General features: G+C 44.2%; 1 protein-coding gene across 2 annotated transcripts in view; it reads left to right on the forward strand.

The window, feature by feature from the left end:
* The first annotated feature begins 10,639 nt into the window (after positions 1–10,639).
* The window catches only part of PRPH (peripherin), a 30,107-nt gene continuing 21,915 nt past the window's right edge, over positions 10,640–18,831 (forward strand). For both annotated transcript variants that reach the window (XM_075336940.1, XM_075336939.1), the window contains exons 1-2: positions 10,640–11,325; positions 14,607–14,667. In XM_075336940.1, the coding sequence (XP_075193055.1) occupies positions 10,655–11,325; positions 14,607–14,667 (732 nt within the window). In that variant the 5' untranslated portion in view covers positions 10,640–10,654. The remainder of the gene's footprint in view (positions 11,326–14,606; positions 14,668–18,831) is intronic.

Genomic DNA, 18,831 nt, shown 5'->3' on the forward strand with positions numbered 1-18,831 from the left:
GTCTCCAGCCTCCTGTGCCTCCGCTTCCCAGGCGTCCTGGTCCCCGCTCCCGGCGCTCGTCGGCTTCTCAGCCCCATCCCGGCTCTGCTGCTTCCTCCTCACCGCTCCCTGCCCTGGCTTCTGGCACCCGGGCCTCGCGCATGCGCATTAGGGCGCGCGCGCGGTCATTGACCCTTTCTTAAAGGGCCAGCGTCCATTAACAGGAAATTGGTCTCACAGGTACAGGGTATAAAGGGGTTAAGTGTCCAAGTGGGTGGGGCCTGTTCTTCGTGTTTCCTAAGCTAGGAGTCAGGTCTCCTTGTGTTTCTGTGAGATACTCACCTCTCTCTCTTCTAGAGCCGATCCTGCCTCGTCATCCGGTCCTGCCGAATCCCGAGCCCTGAACGCTGCCCATCTGCCATCCTGACAGTCCGTTTCATCTCTGATCCCTGCGGTGACCCGTCATCTCGCTCCATCGGTTCCGGACTACGCCTGACAACATCTCGGCTTCCGAACCGGAGCTCCGTCACCCGGACTACCATCAGTGACTCCGTGGTCCCAGGGACTTCTCCATTCTACTCTTGTGCACGGACTGTCCTGCTACCACTAGTGCTCCAGCTACCGGACCCCTTACCATCATCAAGGAGTTCGGCCCAGTGGATCCACCTCCTGGGTCTGCCCGTCCACCTGGCCCTAACAGTGGGTAAGGCACAAAATGTCATTGCTAAAGAAGCTGGCTGTTCACAGAGTGCTGTTTCCAAACATATTAATGGAAAGTTGAGTGGAAGGGAGAAAATGGTGCCCAAGCAACCGGGATAACCGCAGCCTTGATAGGATTGTTGACAAAAAGGCCATTCAAAAATTTGGAGGAGATTCACAAGGAGTGGACTGCTGCTGGAGTCAGTGATTCAAGAGCCACCACAAAGAGACATATCCAACTGTCGCATTCCTTGTGTCAAGCCACTCATGACCAACAGATAATGCCAGAAGTGTCTTACCTGGGACAAGGAGAAAAAGAACTGGACAGTTGCTCAGTGGTTCAAGGTGTTGTTTTCATATTAAACTAAATTTTGCATTTCATTTGGAAATCAAGGTCCCAGAGTCTGGAGGAAGAGTGGAAAGGCCAAGCTGCTTGAGGTCTAGTGTGAAGTTTCCACAATCAGTGATGGTTTGGGGAGCCATGTCATCTGTCGGTGTAGGTCCACTGTGTTTTATCAAGACCAAAGTCAGAACAGCCATCTACCGGGAAATTTTAGAGCACTTTATGCTTCCCTCTGCCGACAAGCTTTGTGAAGATGGAAATTTCATTTTCTAGCAGGACCTGGCACCTGTCCACACTGCCAAAAGTACCAATACCTGGTTTAATAAAACCCCATAGAGAATCGCTCTTGTCCACACTGCCAAAACTACCAATACCTGGTTTAATAACCACAGTATCACTGTGCTTGAATGGCCAGCAAACTTGCCTCACCTAAACCCATAGAGAATCTATGGGGTATTGTCAAGAGGAAGATGAGAGGCACCAGACCCAACAATGTAGATGAGTTGAAGGCTATGAAAAGCTACCTGGGCTTCCATAACACCTCAGCAGTGCCACAGGCTGATCACCTCCATTCCACGCTGCATTGATGCAGTAATTCATGCAAAAGGAGCACCGACCAAGTATTGAGTGCATTTACTGTACAAATTTTTCAGTAGGCGCCAACATTTCTGAGTTTAAAATCATTTTTTCATTTGGTCTTATATAATATTCTAATTTTCTGAGATGACTTTTGGGTTTTCATTGGCTGTAAGCCATAATCATCAACATTAACAAAAATGAACACTTGAATTAGATCATTCTGTAATGACTCTATATAATACTAGCTGTGGTACCCGGGCGTTGTCCGGGATAGTAACTGTCTCTCTCAGTCTCTGTATATGTGTCGCTGTCTGTCTGTGTCTACGTCTGCCTGTTTCTATCTCTCTGTCTGTATTTGTATCAGTCTGTCTCCATCTCTGTGTCTGTCTGTCTCTTTCCCCGTCTGTCTCTGTCTGTGTCTGTCTGTCTGGTTCTGTCTCTCTCTATCCGTCTCCCCAACAACATCTTATTACCTCACACATAAGCTTCTTATACTAACAATTTATTTTGTTCCTATAGCAACCACTGACAGTTGCTATTAATAAGCTGTAGCTCCCACCTCCATTCAGTTTAATGAAGGCAGGATTTTTGGAGAGTAACTAAAGCGCAGGGTTAAGTTTTCCCACCCAAACATAGTCTATGATGTTCCCTGAGTTACATGGGGCATCTGTGCCAAATTTCGTGATTGTAAATGCGATGATGCGGATTGCTTTAGCGGACATAGACACATACACTCAGCTTTATATATTAGACTAGCTGTAGTACCCGGGCGGTGCCCGGGATAGTAGCTATCTCTCTGTCTGTCTGTCTCTGAATCAGTCTGTCTGTCTCTGAATCAGTCTCTCTGTCTGTCTCTGAATCAGTCTCTCTGTCTGTCTGTCTCTGAATCAGTCTCTGTCTGTCTGTCTCTGTATCAGTCTCTCTGTCTGTCTCTCGCTATCTCTGTGTCTCTCTAGCTCTGTGTCTGTCTGTCTCTTTCCCCGTCTGTCTCTTTCCCCGTCTGTCTCTTTCCCCATCTGTCTCTTTCCCCGTCTGTCTCTTTCCCTGTCTGTCTTGTTCAAGGTCTGTCTCGTTCAAGGTCTGTCTCGTTCAAGGTCTGTCTCGTTCAAGGTCTGTCTCTTTACCCATCTGTCTCTTTCTTCGTCTCTTTACTTGTCTCTCTCTTTCCTTGTCTCGGTCTCTCTGTCTGTCTCTTTCTCGCTATCTCTTTCCCTGTCTGTCTGTGTCTGTCTGCCTCTGTCTGTCTCTTTGACTGTCTGTGTCTCTCTATCAGTCTCTTTCCCTGTGTCTCTGTCTGTCTCATTTTGTCTCTGTCTCTCTCTATCCATCTCCCCACCGACATCTTTTTACCTCACACATAAGCTTCTTATACTATGAATGTCCTTTGTTCCTATAGCAACCAATTACAGCTCATATTAATAACCTAATAGCTCGCAGCTCCATTCACTTTAATGGAGACCGGTGTTTTGGAGAGTAACTGTTAAGTGCGGGGTTAAATTTTCCTGTCAAAACATAGTCTATGACGTTCCCTGAGTCACATGAAGCGTCTGTGCAAAATTTCGTCAGGATTACAGGTCCTGTCCCAACCAAAGTCCCAAAAGCAGACAACCACCCACAGATAGGGATAGGGCAACCACCAGGGCCCATAGATCCCACGGGTCAGCGTCAGCCGGCAGGCTCCTCAGGCACACAGACAGCCGGGAGCAGACTCCCGTGTTCCACACCGGGAAGTCCAAACACATAACCACAACAAGGGCAGAGTAAGAGACAGTGACCACCAGCCCGGGTGGGGGACCAGAGTACAACCGGCAGCGGCGGCCGGCCACTAGCACCTTGGTTTACCAAAAGACTCGTGTGATTCATTTACTCGTGAGTAACCAAACATCCCCTGGTATGTCCGGGCGCGCAGGCCCATGCCATCGCCATACCCTTTCATAGTATCATAGTTTTTAAGGTTGAAGGGAGACTCTAAGACTCTAAGGGGTACTTTGCACACTACGACATCGCAGGTGCGATGTCGGTGGGGTCAAATTGAAAGTGACACACATCCGGCATCGCAGGCGACATCGTAGTGTGTAAAGCCTAGATGATACGATTAACGAGCACAAAAGCGTCATAATCGTATCATCGGTGTAGCGTCGGCGTAATCCATAATTACGCTGACGCGATGGTCCGATGTTGTTTCTCGCTCCTGCGGCAGCACACATCGCTGTGTATGAAGCCGCAGGAGCGAAGAACATCTCCTACCAGCGTCACCGCGGCTCCCGTAGGATATGCGGAAGGGAGAAGGTGGGCGGGATGTTTACATCCCGCTCATCTCCGCCCCTCCGCTCCTATTGGCCGCCTGCTGTGTGACATCGCAGTGATGCCGTACGACCCGCCCCCTTAATAAGGAGGCGGATCGCCGGCCAGAGCGACGTCCCAGGACAGGCGAGTCCATATGAAGCTGCCGTAGCGATAATGTTCGCTACGACAGCTATCACAAGGATATCGCAGCTGCGACGGGGGCGGGGACAATCGCGCTCGGCATCGCAGCATCGGCTTGCGATTTTGCAGCGTGCAAAGTACCCCTAAGTCCATCTAGTTCAACCTAACATGTGTATCCAGAGGAAGGCAAAAAACCCCCAATATGGCAAACAAGTTCCAATGGGGAAAAAAATTCTTTCCTGACACCACATACGGCAAGCAGACTAGTTCCCTGGATCAACACCCTGTCACGCTTTTGTGTTCGTTCATCGTATGAAAAAGGTTTTTACACACTACGACATCGCAAGTGACGCCGGATGTGCGTCACTTTCGATTTGACCCCACCGACATCGCACCTGCGATGTCGTAGTGTGCAAAGCCGGCCTTAGTCCATCTAGTTCAACCCGTAGCCTAACATGTTGATCCAGAGGAAGGCAAAAAAAAAAAAAAACAATGTGGCAAACAAGCTCATATGGGGGAAAAAAAAATCCTTCCTGACTCCACATACGGCAATCAGACTAGTTCCCTGGATCAACACCCTGTCATAAAATCTAATATACATAACTGGTAATATTAAATTTTTCAAGAAAGGCGTCCAGGCTCTGCTTAAATGTTAGTAGTGAATCACTCATTACAACATCATGTGGCAGAGAGTTCCATAGTTTCATTGCTCGTACAGTAAAGAATCCTCGTCTGTGATTATGATTAAACCTTCTTTCCTCAAGATGTAGCGGATGCCCCCGTGTTCCAGTCGCAGGCCTAGGTGTAAAAAGATCTTTGGAAAGGTCTCTGTACTGTCCCCTCATATATTTATACATTGTGATTAGATCCCCCTAAGCCTTCGTTTTTCCAAACTAAATAACCCCAAGTTTAATAACCTGTCTTGGTATTGCAGCCCACCCATTCCTCTAATAATCTTGGTTGCTCTTCTCTGCACTCTCTCCCGTTCAGCTATGTCCTTCTTATATATCGGTGACCAGAATTGTACACAGTATTCTAAGTGCGGTCGCACTAGTGACTTGTACAGAGGCAGAACTCTGCACAGAGACACTGGGCCCCGGGGCAACCATCCCTACCCACGGAGGGGTTAACATCCGGCTGCCATTACATCTCCCCTGGGCATCCCACAACAGCAGCGGGGGTGTCCCACTTCACCACACACCGTGGGTGGCGTCACAAACTAAATACGGTCAAGGCCGTACAACTACATCCCCCTTTTCATTCGGCATGTCCACGTGACCCCCGGGTCCGGAGGATCCCTCTAGCCACGCAGCAGGTCCGGATCCGAGCAGCGTCGGCTGCTGGCACGGGAGTGGCACACAAGTAGTAAACCAAGTGCCGGATACCGATAGCCTCCGGAGGGGTGTGCTCGGGTCCCGCATACCGGCTGACAGGACAGGGGCCCTTCCTCCTGCACTTCAGTGTTTTGTCTTGTGTGTTGACTAGTCCGCATGAAACGGGAAAAGTCCGCTCCCGGTGTCTTTGCTGTGGGAGCATTGGCCTGCGAGATCCAACCCCTGGGATTTTTGCAGGCACTTGTAGACGCCCTATCCCCCGCGTTGGGCTTCCGTCTCGCTCTATATGGGCTTACTGGTGGGACAAGACGTGGAATCTTGTCCCGTGCTGGCTAATTGACAAGGGGCTTGAAGCGGTCCTCGCCCTAGGGTCCAGGCACCCCGACTGTGCACGGCCTCCGGACTGGATTCCTGCTGTCGACACCGGCAGGCTACAACCCTGCCCCGGTCCACTTAAGGTCTCCCGCGACCGGATCTCCGTTGCCTGTGGGCCTGCTCTGCCGTCTACCACCTAGTCATCTCAGGTAGTCCGGGAGCTACGACCCCCGACTACCACTCCACTCACTTCCTCTGAGAGGCGCTATGTGTAATCAGAAGGGCTGGGTGTGTCCGCCCTTCGCGGTCTGGGTTGCAGTACGGCGCGAAAAGCCGTGCCCGCCCCCTGCTGCAATTGCAGAGAAACTAAACTTACTAAAGGCCTCAGGAGTCCCGCCTCCCCAGGAAGTGGAGGAGGAAAAAGTACTTGCACAGCAGATGGACTGGGTGCGAGTCATCGCAAGCAGCAACCAGAGCAACCTAGAGCTCGGGGTGGAAGCGATAAACTCCCCTGGCTATCCAGAGGCGACACCGGTAGCACGGCCCGTATTGCAACTGGCCCCTGTTATCTAGCCTGGGACCAAATGCCCGTTAGCAGGGAGGGACTGATCACCCCTCTGAAACCGACGACTATACCCATAGGGGATGAAGGCTGCGGGAGCGCCAGTGACAACGTGACTGACACACACTGGCGCAATGCCTCACAGCACCATAGGGGTCTTGTGCCAGAGGTAAAAATCGCCAAACTAGCGGCGGAGGAGGAGGCGCACTGGGCTTGGTGGGAGGCCATGGAGGCCCAAAATATGGCAGCCAAGCAGTGGCTCCGTAAGGCAAGACCAGCAGAGCAGGGACCGCTGAAGCATGGGACTGTGGTGAGGTTTACAGCGGAGTGTAATGCAATATTCGCATCAGCCGGCAACGGAGGATATGGGAGATAAATCCCTCCCTCTCCTCCACAGCGCCGGCCCTCCGCTCCGCAACTGTGGTCTGATCACAGGATTGGACCACAGTCGCAGGACACTTGGTTCCAACTGTGCTGTGATGTTGATCTCCCTAAGTTCAACCATCCTTACCTATATAGTCTTCTACTAGGCATTGCTCCCACTAGCCAGTTTCCTACTCCACACTGATGAGGGGCAAATACCCCGAAACAGCTGTCTGTGGATGGATACCATGTTTTGGCATAGGTGTTTCCTTGACCGGAGACTGCCCTTCCCATGGTTTTTTTGGTGAAAGACCTGGCTAGTTACCTGCCAGTGTTGAGAAACATGTGATGGTGTCACCGCGGCTTCCTTGTTTTGCATATTTCCCAGGGGGCATTGCTCTAGAATCACTGCGTTGAGAAAACATGTGATGGTGCTCCGCAGTGCTGGATGTTGATCTCCCTATGCTGCAAGCATGAGCCGAGTGTCATGTACGTACTCATACTAATCATCGTGTGGCCCCAGCCTATGAGGGACTGCATGCAGCTTTTTTAAAATTATTTAAATAATTTTAAAAACCGGCTTGTGGTCCCCCTCCTAATATTGATACCCAGCCATGATAAAGCCAACAGCTGGGACCTAGTATTCTCAGACTGGAGAGACCCATGGTTATTGGGCCCCAAAACGTAAAAATATCAGCCTTCAGCCACCCATGATTGTCGCATCCATTAGATTACCCGACTCTTCCTGATTGCCCTGATACAATAGCAATCATGGTAATAAGGGGTTAATGACAGGTCACAACTGCCACTAAGCCCTAGATTAGTAATGGGAGGCACTATGAGAATCCCCCATCTGTAAGTGAAAAGAAATAAAACACAAAAAACAAGAAAAAAACATTATTTTTAATAAAGTACAAAAAACCCCACCCTCTGTTATCCCGTTATTAACCCCCAAAACACCCAGTTCCGTAATCCATGCGAGCTCCCATAACAATTCCAGCTCTACTACACACTGAAGGCGCAGCACACGGGCACAGAACATGTCAACACACTGTGGGCTTCAGGCAGAGACTGAGCCGAAGCGATGAGGGGTGGTGTTGCTCAGTTTATTTGCAGTCACAGTTGGAGGTTCACACAGTCCTCCACCTATGACCGCAGGGAGAGAGGGGAGCCAGCACGATCTGAAATTGGCATACATCATATAAAAAGTGAAAATTCACAGATTTATTCCAACTGTACTACAATAAAAAAAATGAGATTTTTAGCAAATAATTGATCAATTTTTTGAGCCACCCCTGCCAACGTCACGGCAAATCTCAATAGGGGGGTCCTACTCTACATTCTGTATTTCATGTGCCATGCGGCCTCCTAGATAACGTTAAAAGCAGAACCATAATAGAGCACACATACCTGTAACCTGTATATAACCGCTTCTATGTTGCAAAAAAAGGCACTTGTGGATAGAGACCAGCCCAGGTCCCAGCATGTGGAGCAAGCTCTGCACATACCAGGACTATATCAGAACTGATCCTCCCAGTGCCAAACAGCAACCATTGATAAAGGCGGACCAGATCCAAGATGGTGCTTAATTAGCATTGCCTGTGGAAAGGGGTGAGGTAACTGAATCTGAACAGCTACCAACAGGAGGAATACATAGTAAACCAAAATCAGGCGTGCATGGCATGGTGGTGACCAGCCACCAGAATTTGTAGCATAACTACGACCAAACAGAGAGAGAGAGGCAGAGACTGAGCCGAAGCGATGAGGGGTGGTGTTGCTCAGTTTATTTGCAGTCACAGTTGGAGGTTCACACAGTCCTCCACCTATGACCGCAGGTAGCTTAACCTCAGGTGACCTCATTAAACTTAGTGACCTTACCTGTTTACAGACCTGCATCTCCTGTCAGAAAACCGCATTTTTTTGCCAAGAGATGCAGATTTGGTGCTGAAATTTCTACACCATATTCTTGCACCCAATCTACACCTCCTGCCAACCCCCCCCCCCCCCCCAACAAATCAAAACACCATGCAGTTTTGATGTATTAGGAATGCAATTTTTTTGGTGTAAAAATTTCAGCACCAAATCTGCATTTTCTGGAAAAAAATTGCATCAAAACACAATGCAGTTTTGATCCAATAGTGATGTGATTTTTTTTTTTTTGCCAGGAGATGCAGATTTGTTGAAGAAATATGGTGTATAAATTTCAACACCAAATCTGCATCTCTTGGCAAAAAACACACAAAAACGGTTTTGACAAAGTTTTGGTGCAGTTTTCTGCCAGGAGATGCAAATTTAATGCAGAAATCTGGTGCAGACATTTCAGTACCAAATTTGCACCTCCTGGCAGAAAACTGCACCGAAACGGCATCAAAACCTTTTTTTGTGCAGACTGCTCTTCTGCTTTGTTCAATATTTACCATGCTAATCATAATGCTGGCCATACAAAAGAAAGACATACACGTCATATAGGGTACACTCACACTAGCCTATAAGAAAATCAGTCTCATTATCATCCAGAAAAGTGGAGCGAGTGAAATCTGCTGGTTTTCCGTATGTCATGTAAGTGCTATGCGAGTGTGCGATTTTTTTTTTTTCTCGTCTAGCATCTGTATGACATGCATTTTTTTTCTCAGCAATTATTCTACAATCATTTACCGTGTTCTATGCTACAGAATGGTAATGTATCTGTAATACAACGATGCCACTCAGATGGTCCGTTTTTTTTCTCGCACCCATTGACTTTCTCTGGTGAGTCTTGTCTGATATATACAGCAATACACACCTTGCTGAAAATGTATTCTCAGTTTGATTTGAGCTGAGGAAAAACTGGCAGATCTGACCTGAGCCATTGATTAACATTAGTGTTATGCCGGCGTCACACGGTACGATATATCGGGCGAAATGTCGTCGGGGTCACGTCGTTAGTGACGCACATCCGGCATCGTCAGAGATATCGTACCGTGTGACACCTCCAAACGACTGTGAACGAGCCAAAATACTCACTTTATCGTTGCTTGTTGACATGTCGTTCATTTTCAAAATGTCGGTCCTCCTTCTGTGCTCCGGTTGTTTATCGTTCCCGTGGCAGCACACGTCGCTACGTGTGACACTTCAGGAATGACGAACACAGCTTACCTGTATCCCGCTGGCAATGCGGAAGGAAGGAGGTGGGCGGGATGTTACGTCCCGTTCATCTCCGCCCCTCCGCTTCTATTGGCCGGCTGCCGTGTGACGTTGCTGTGACACCAAAAGTCCCTCCCCTTCAAGGAGAGGATGTTTGCTGCCCACAGTGACGTCGCCTGGGAGGTAAGTGCGTGTGACAGGGGGTTAACGACTTTGTGCACCACGGGCAACTAATTGCTTGTGACGCACAAACGACGGGGGCGGGTATGATCGCTTGTGCGATCGCACGGTAGATCGTCCCATGTGACGCTGGCATTAGTGCAATGCGATTTTTCCTTGCATTGCACTCGTCTGTATTAGACGCTAGTGTGAGCGTACCCATGTACCATGGTGTTACTTTACTTTCCTGGTACTTACCCATGCAGCAGATGTCCAGACACATGAAACTGATGTCATCTCTGTCAGCTAACAACTACATGTCAATGAGGATCAATCACAATATCACGTCAGATGGACCTGAAATAGGCAACTTATATTTGTGATTTTGTATATATATAGGAACTTATCAACTGTCTAAATCTATATTGCTTTCATTGTGAACAGTGTAGATAACCAACCACTTAAGATTTTCTGCATTTCACTTATTAAGGAAACTCTTCTTGATATTTATGTTACTGCGGGACATTTTTGTCTACAATGAATTAATGTTTAGTAATGTAAAGTGATTAAAACCTTACTAAATGTATTCCAGGTAGAAAAATCTGCTACATCAACAATCACTTTACGGTAAAATGACTTGAACAAAGCTACAAATTTTCATCTTAGAAGCATTGGCAAGCACAGTGTGCAGAGAAGCCAGCAGCTGACATTGTGGGTGTGGTGGGATGGAGATGCAGGCCCCCTCCTCCCTAAGGCCAGGATAATAGATCCATGTGGTCCCATAGGGAGGGGCACAATGATGCTCCATGCAGTCATATAAAGCAGCCTGCTTTAGTCACAGACTTTCTTCACAGCTTATTAGAGGTCTTGAAGATCATTCCTGTAGCTAACCATCTAAAGCAGCTTTGGAACAGCAATATCTCCCTCATCATCATGAGTCACTCTGGACTAAGGACCACTTCCACCTCCTACAGACGCACTTTTGGAGCTCCTCTTCTATCTCCAGTGTCCTACTCCTCTAGATTTTCAACCTCAAGACATTTGGGGAGCCCCTCCCCAGGCCCAGCTGGTCGTTCCTCATCAGCTTTTAGGGTGAGGTCCAGCACCCCGGTCCGAGTTTCGGACAGGGTGGACTTCTCAGTGGCTGAAGCTCTCAACCAGGAGTTCCTCACCACACGCAGTAATGAAAAGGCAGAACTGCAAGAACTCAATGATCGGTTTGCTAGTTTCATAGAAAAAGTCCGCTACTTGGAGCAACAGAATGCAGTGCTGGTGACTGAGATCAATCAATTCAGGTCTAAAGAACCCACAAAGGTGGAGGACCTGTGCCAACAGGAGTTAAGAGAGTTAAGAAGGCAGCTGGATGCCCTAGGAAAGGACAGGGACCACATCCAGGTGGAAAGGGACAACTTGGCAGAGGATCTGAGTTTTCTCAAGCAGAGGTGAGATGCTGGTTGGGGGTGGAACAAGTCTTAGGATCCTTCTGAGATAATGCATGGTATAAAATCAGAATTCTTCACCTGATAGATGATGAGGACCGAATGCTGCACTTTGGTAATGTGGTGGTATTGAAAAATAGTGTAGATGAAGTACAATATGTTGACAATATGAGATTAAACAACTCATATCCATCTTTTAATATGAAATTAGATGCAAGGTTTTATCAGAAATCATTGTAAAAATTGAATTTTCCAGCATAAAGATGAATTATTATGTGAGCTGGCAAGACAAGCGCAATACGAATAAGAAATGTTAATTATCTTACTGCTCTAGTTAGCAGTGCATGATACATACACAAGCAAGTATCCATAAAGTGACCATAATTAGTGTTACACCTATTCTGGCTTGTGGACCAGGGATATGCAACATATTTAGGAAAGTAGAAAAATGTGGGACTTTTTTAAAGTGATATGGTCCCTATTGTCACATACGTTTCATTAACACAACAGATTTTAGATGCAAAACCTGCTGAATTATTTACAATAGCAAATTCCTTCTTCTAATAGACCACATAATATGTAGCACACATGTATTAGAATACGTCATACCGCAAGGGAATGAGCGCCTCCAACAGGTAACTATTGGTAGAACAAATAGGGTGTGGTTCTCCATAAAGAAATGTAAAATTGGACATTTTCTATGACTCTTTACAGTAAAGTTTGCATTTTATATAACAGAAAATGAAAATTACTTTTTAACAAATTACATTTTTAATTTTGATGTATTGTTCATCTTAACTAGTCTGCTGTTTTACAAGTTTAGTTAGGGAAGCAAATTTTTACGATAACTTTTTGAGTCCTAATTTTTCCTGGCAGATAATTACTAAAGTTTTTTTAATTTTAGTTCTTGATTTTTCAGTTATTTTTATGATAATTCTAACTAAAGTAGTGGAAAAAGAAGAGATAGAGAAGCTTTTGTTCTCCTAATTTTCCCACGGAATATGCCACTCATAAGGTCACTGTGAATAAAGGAACATGTTTTTGTAAAGCTGTCCCAACAACAAAGCAATGCTATAGCCCTGCCATTGTTAGGGCAACTGAGATTGGAATTTTGCTTAGTAAGTAAGTGAAGTTATAAATTTACACCAAATTATCAGTCTACCTTTTCTCTGTTGTGTTTTTGTTTCTTGGGAAAGACTATTTAGGTTTTTGAAAAGGCTGTTCCTCAATGGTATTACAGTGGTCACATTAAGTCCAAATATTGTTTGCCGCCATGACCACTTCATCTTTATGTTATACATCTCCAGTTCTTAGGAAATCCATTTAGTCTACCTTCAAATTTTGTTTTTTTCCAGCTGAGAATTTTATTTTGTATTTGATGTTGTTTTTAAATCAAAGCCAAAAGAACATCCAGTTAAAAGTATGTAATTACTACTTTTTTTCCATTTACTTTTAAACACACTCCTGGCATTGGCTCAAAAATAAAATAATTTATTTTATTTTATTTATTTATTTTTTTAATGTTTGAAAACCCCTAAATCTGCTTCCTACTTTTTTGCAGATAAAGGTAATATGCTTTTCATAGCTCATATTTACTGCTGTTAGAGACAGATTTGTGGATACTCTATGATACACTTTATCTCAGCATATACTGCTCTTGCTCTGTAAGGAGCAGAAGCTACTAGACCCCTCTGTGGAAGCTACAAGACCCCTGCTGGGGAAATAAAATGTCCAGGCCATAAAATTCAATATGATCTATCATCCTTTTCCCTGACTTCATCTGCTTGGCAAAGCCAGGAGGCCCCGTTTACATAAGATATGTGGCTAATCCTGCCGAAATCAACAGGTGTATCTGTCTTAGCTCTACGGCTTTGCTATCTTTAAAGTCTTGAAGGATATAACCAAAATAATGGCAAAAGCCCCCCATACACAATATATAGATGATGGTTGAACAACGGTTTGGCCGATTGTTAGGGTGACAGCTAGGTCTCCTGACTCCTCTGGCTCTGCTAAGCCCTACATGTTCTCTACAACAGAACCCCTATAAGATCCCTCTGATGGCAGCTTATATCATCAAGAACAAAAGGATTAGTAGTCCAAAATTGGACATTATCTCTGACATCATGTGTCGGGGTAGGTTCATGAGGCCCCACACACTTGTAGATGAGCCTTCTGATGTCTATAGGCTCGGATGGCATCTAATTTGTATGGAGGTCTGTACAACAATTTGGGCGAAAGCATTTGGGCGTAATTGGCAGAAAGCCAGACAACTGTCAGGGTTAACAGTGGTTTTTACCAACTGAAAGACGAAATAAAATGCTAATGGCTGTAATTAAGCTCATGTGTCCATTCATCATTTCCTTAAAGAATACAATGTGCACTGTTTGCTTTATTGTGTTGTGTCACTTGATTGAAAAACAATCCTGCACATGAACTGTATAAATTAGTGGCCAATAGTTAGCCACTGTTTGAAAACCATAATTATGCAACCGGCAAGAATAAAAATTAACAGAAGAAAAGATCCTGTTGTAGAAATCTGAGAAATATTTATCTAATTACTTATATATGTACTTTTTTTCAAAGGGGAATATTGGTACTTTTGCACCACCTATCATCACTATAGTAATTATATTCTAGACTATAAACTAATATATATATATATATATATATATATATATATATATATATACACAGTATATATATATATATATATATATATATATATATACATACATATATTGTTAATAAGCAGTCTGACTAATGCTGACCAGTGATAAATGGCTAAATGGCAATTACAGAAACCATCTGTGCTCGATGATGGCTACATCCTGCCTCTCTGATGGCATATTGACCATTACTGATCAATTTCAGGGTGTGGTAGAGGACTTTCCCTTGAAGAGCTGGCAGATGTCCAGCCAGACTGTCTGTGCTAGACATAATAACCTAAGAGAAGGACATTAGCATATGAGAAAATACTGACAGACAGAGACATACAGAAAGAGATAGATAGATAGATATATAGATAGATAGATAGATAGATAGATAGATAGAAAACCTCTTTGATTCGATAATCAAATTTGCATTGAAAACTGACCTTCAAAGTGGTGGTCTTCTCAAAGAAAATGACCGGCCGGCATAAAATATGGTAGAACTGAAAATCTGTCATGTGAAATCTGGTTTAGATAAAGGGGTGATCTCCTGAAAGAGGTGGTCTTTTGAAGAGTTTTCGCTTCGTGTATGTTATCATTAGGGGGGACTTTTCTCACTGTATATTTCTTTTGTAGGCTAGATGAAGAAGTTCACAAGAGAGAAGATGCTGAGAGCAATTTAGTTCTGTTCAGAAAGGTAAAGTATATATAATTAGTGTAATGCTGACTATACAATAGATACAAAAGCCATAAAAGCTCTTTTCTATTGATACACTCAACAATATGGTGAATTGTAATTTATTTATATGGGTAAATGTACTCCTGGATCAAGTTCCTATAATCTGCCATTTAATTTCCATTGGCATAACGATTTTTATGGCCAACAATTTAGAAACAACTTAATAAATTATGTATTAGGTAATTAAACCCTACATAATGATGCATTCTAAAGCTCATACCATTTATGGTGCGCATTCAGCATATACACTTGGAAAATATGATGTATTCTCCAAATGTGTATGCATTTCTAGAGAGGACCAAATTGATGCAAAGAACCATGATCTAGCTGCCACATCAATAGAGTCCTTGGCAGACTGTATCGGAGCCCCAAGAAAGCCTCCTACTAGCCAGTATTCCTGGATTAGTAGGTTCAGCACATTGTAATTGGAAATTGATACACTCATCTCTACATTGACCTATTCTAATGCTTTCTACACTTTCTTTTGCATGAAAGATTGCATTTTCTTGAAAAACATAGTGGACTTCACCTCTATGCAGTATAAAAGATATGTAGATATATACTATAAGACTTTTATTTTTAGGGTTAAATTTTGTTCCAGATCAGAACTTCAAACTTTTTCCATAATTTTAGGCGTGAACAAGTTGATGAGAAATCTTACAGTAAAGAACAAACATCCTCTGGTACCAATTTTTCATCCATCACTAGAGAATATTTCAATTTGGACTTAAAAGAACAATTGTCCCTCACGTCAATAAATTGAATACTTTAGAGGACTCTCCTGAGGCACCCTTAGGGGCTCTTTGCACACTACGACATCGCAAGCCAATGCTTGCGATGCCGAGGGCGATAGTCCCCGCCCCTGTCGCAGCTGCGATATTATGGTGATAGCTGCCGTAGCGAAGATTATCGCTACGGCAGCTTCACATGCAATGACTTTGCCCTGCGACGTCGCTCTGGCCGGCGAACCCCCTCCTTATTAAGGGGGCGGGTCGTGCGGCGTCATAGCGACGTCACACGGCAGGCGGCCAATAGAAGCGGAGTGGCAGAGATGAGCATGACGTAAACATCCCGCCCACCTCCTTCTTCCGCATAGCTGGCGTGAGCCGCAGGACGCAGGTAGGAGATGTTCATCGCTCCTGCGGCTTCACACACAGCGATGTGTGCTGCCGCTGGAACGAGGAACAACATCGTAACATCGGTCATTTCCAAATTATGGAAATGACCGACGCTACACCGATGATATGATTAGGACGATTTTGCACTCGTTAATCATATCAAAAAGGCTTTACACACTACGATATCGACTGCGACACCGAATGTGCGTCACTTTCAATTTGACCCCACCGACATCGCACCTGCGATGTCGTAGTGTGCAAAGTGCCCCTTAGATCAGTCATCCATCTTGAAACTTACTAATCCTTATTTCTATCTTATACAGTCTAGGTCGGAATATATGAATAGTTTTCAGGAGATGGTATAACGAGAGCTCAAAACTTTGAGAGTTATCGGTAGGGATAATAGCCCATTCTTATTTAAAACCTGACCAATACTAAGCTGTTCAGGAGTTGAAAATATTTTAGATATATCTTATATTTCCTTTCAAGCTGGAGATTAATAAAATAATTCTGGATGTATTATCATTGGGAGTTCTCACAAAAAAAGTCTCATTATCTAAAAGTGGATCCAATCTTACCAATCTTGCGTGCTTTACCTAAAACCCACAAGGCTATGGACCCTTCTCCCATGAAACCAATTATTTCTGGGATTGGGTCTATGAATGAACATATCTGTAAATGCTTGCAACTGTTGGTGCAAAGATCCTCGGATATATCAGATTCCTGTGAAACATTGCAACAATTTTTACACAAAAAATGGTCCAATGCAAACACTTGTCTTAGCTGCAACATAATGTCGCTTTACACTTCTATACCACATTCTGTGGCAATGCATTCCCTTGAATCACATTTAACTACTGTATATTTTGGACTATAAGACGCACTGGACCATAAGACGCACATAGGTTTTAGAGGCAGAAAATGTGGTCATGACACAGTTATGAGGGGATCTGCTGCTGGCACTATTATTGATGTAATTTCCCCCAATTCTGTACTAATGTCCCCCATCCCGGGTCCCTTCCAGGTATATACAGTATGTCCCTTATCCTGGTATATATCATCCTCTTTCTGGGCCCATTATGGTATATATGTACTTAATCCTGGAATATATGATTCCCATCATGGGCCCTTCCTGATATATATATATGTCCCACATCCTGGTATATATGTACCCCATCCTTGTATATCTTCCCCCATCCTGGGTCCATCCTGGTATATATGATCCCCATTCTGGGCCCATCTTGATATATATGTCCCCCGTCCTGGTATATATGTCTCCCATCCTGGTATATTTGTCCCACATTATGGGCCCATCCTCGTATGTATGCCACCCATTATTGAGCACACATTAAAAAAGTAAACAATTCTGCTCACCTTCCATTTGCTCCCCCGGAGCATGATGTCTTCTTCTGATGCTGGTAACTGACTTTGGCGTGGAAGTGGGGCAGCATATGATGTCAATGCCATGAGCTCTCAGTTACACGCCGACGTCAGCTTCCGGCTAATCCAAAATTAATTTCCCTGCTTTTCATGCCCGGGATGTGAAGCAGTGAATATTCATTTTCTTTAATAGCGTACATATGTGAGCGCCCTAGTTGCTGCAGTAAGCCAGCGGCTGGAGGGATCAGTGTGTTCATTATTACAGAAAATTAATGTTCACTGCTTCCCACGCTCATAATCCCACTGACATCTCGGTACTGGCTTGATTTTCTTTAATAGCGGGTACACGTGTTCGCCCCAGTGGCCGGCTTCTTTCAGCGGCGACTCTGCTTCTGCTTCCTGTGACCCACTTCACTTCCACCCAACAGGCACATTTGGACTATAAAATGTACCCCCCACTTTCCAGCCAAATTTGGGGGAAAAAAGTGCTTCTTATAGTCCGAGAAATATGGTAAATACAGTAATTACACTTTTGAATTGTAACATTATATCTTACTGGTTACGTTATTTTTAATGTCTCATAATATCTTTTCATTTTATCGTAATTTCTTTTTACAACCTAAGAGCGTTCTTCTGGGGGCCAAATATTCCCCGCCACTAGCCAATTTAGTTCTGGCATCATTTGAGGAGAATTATATATTTACTATATCCAATCTATTCAGCCGATGTATCACCTGATATAGCATTTATATTGATGACCTGCTGCTTATTTGGGTGGGTAATATATCTGCCATATCAGATTTCATTGAGTAAATTAATCACAATAATTATAATTTAAGATTTAATCATGCTCATCATCCATCTCTTATTTCCTTTCTGGATTTACTGTGGAAGGGTTTGCATGATAAAATAATTTTTACCACCCCCTTCGTCAAGCTTTTAGCGGGCAACACAATTCTTTAAATATCAAATAGCCGTCGAAAGCAAACTATCAAACCGTTCACACCAGGGAATTCATTAGGATTAACAGAAATTATAGTAGTGAATGAAATTTACAACTTGAATTAATCCGTTCTCTCAGAAGACTTGCTAAGAGGGGTTATCCCAACTGGATTCTGGATAAGTCACACCAGATTGTTCCGGGTTAAAACCTTTTCTTTTGCTACAATATAGCCCGTAATTTAACAAAATAAAAAACATTCTTCAGAATTTTTTGCCAACATTAAATAAAGATTAAATCCTGGCTTTTTTGTTGTGTTCAGATTGCAACATAATGGCCAGAAGACCACCTACTTTAGGTAACATACTTCCCCCAAGTCTTTTTTCTTCCAGTGGCAGAAAGGATGGAAATTGATTGAAATGCAAGGTTTTTTTTGTACATATGGGACAACATGATGCCTAAATTAAAAAAAACCTCCATCTTAACAAACTTGTTTTCTCCTTTACTCATTAAAATTCTTACAGTGACAGCATTGCTCAAGTTTCAGTAGTTAATTATCCACGCGTTTCGGATGTCACAGAATCCTTAGTCATCTCGATTAAGGATCATCATGACCAAGGATGCTGCAAAATCCGAAATGCATGGATAATTAACTACTGAAACTTGGGATATGGTGCTACTGGA

This window comes from Anomaloglossus baeobatrachus, chromosome 2 (assembly GCF_048569485.1).
Source record: "Anomaloglossus baeobatrachus isolate aAnoBae1 chromosome 2, aAnoBae1.hap1, whole genome shotgun sequence".
In the NCBI taxonomy this organism is placed as follows: Eukaryota; Metazoa; Chordata; class Amphibia; order Anura; family Aromobatidae; genus Anomaloglossus; species Anomaloglossus baeobatrachus.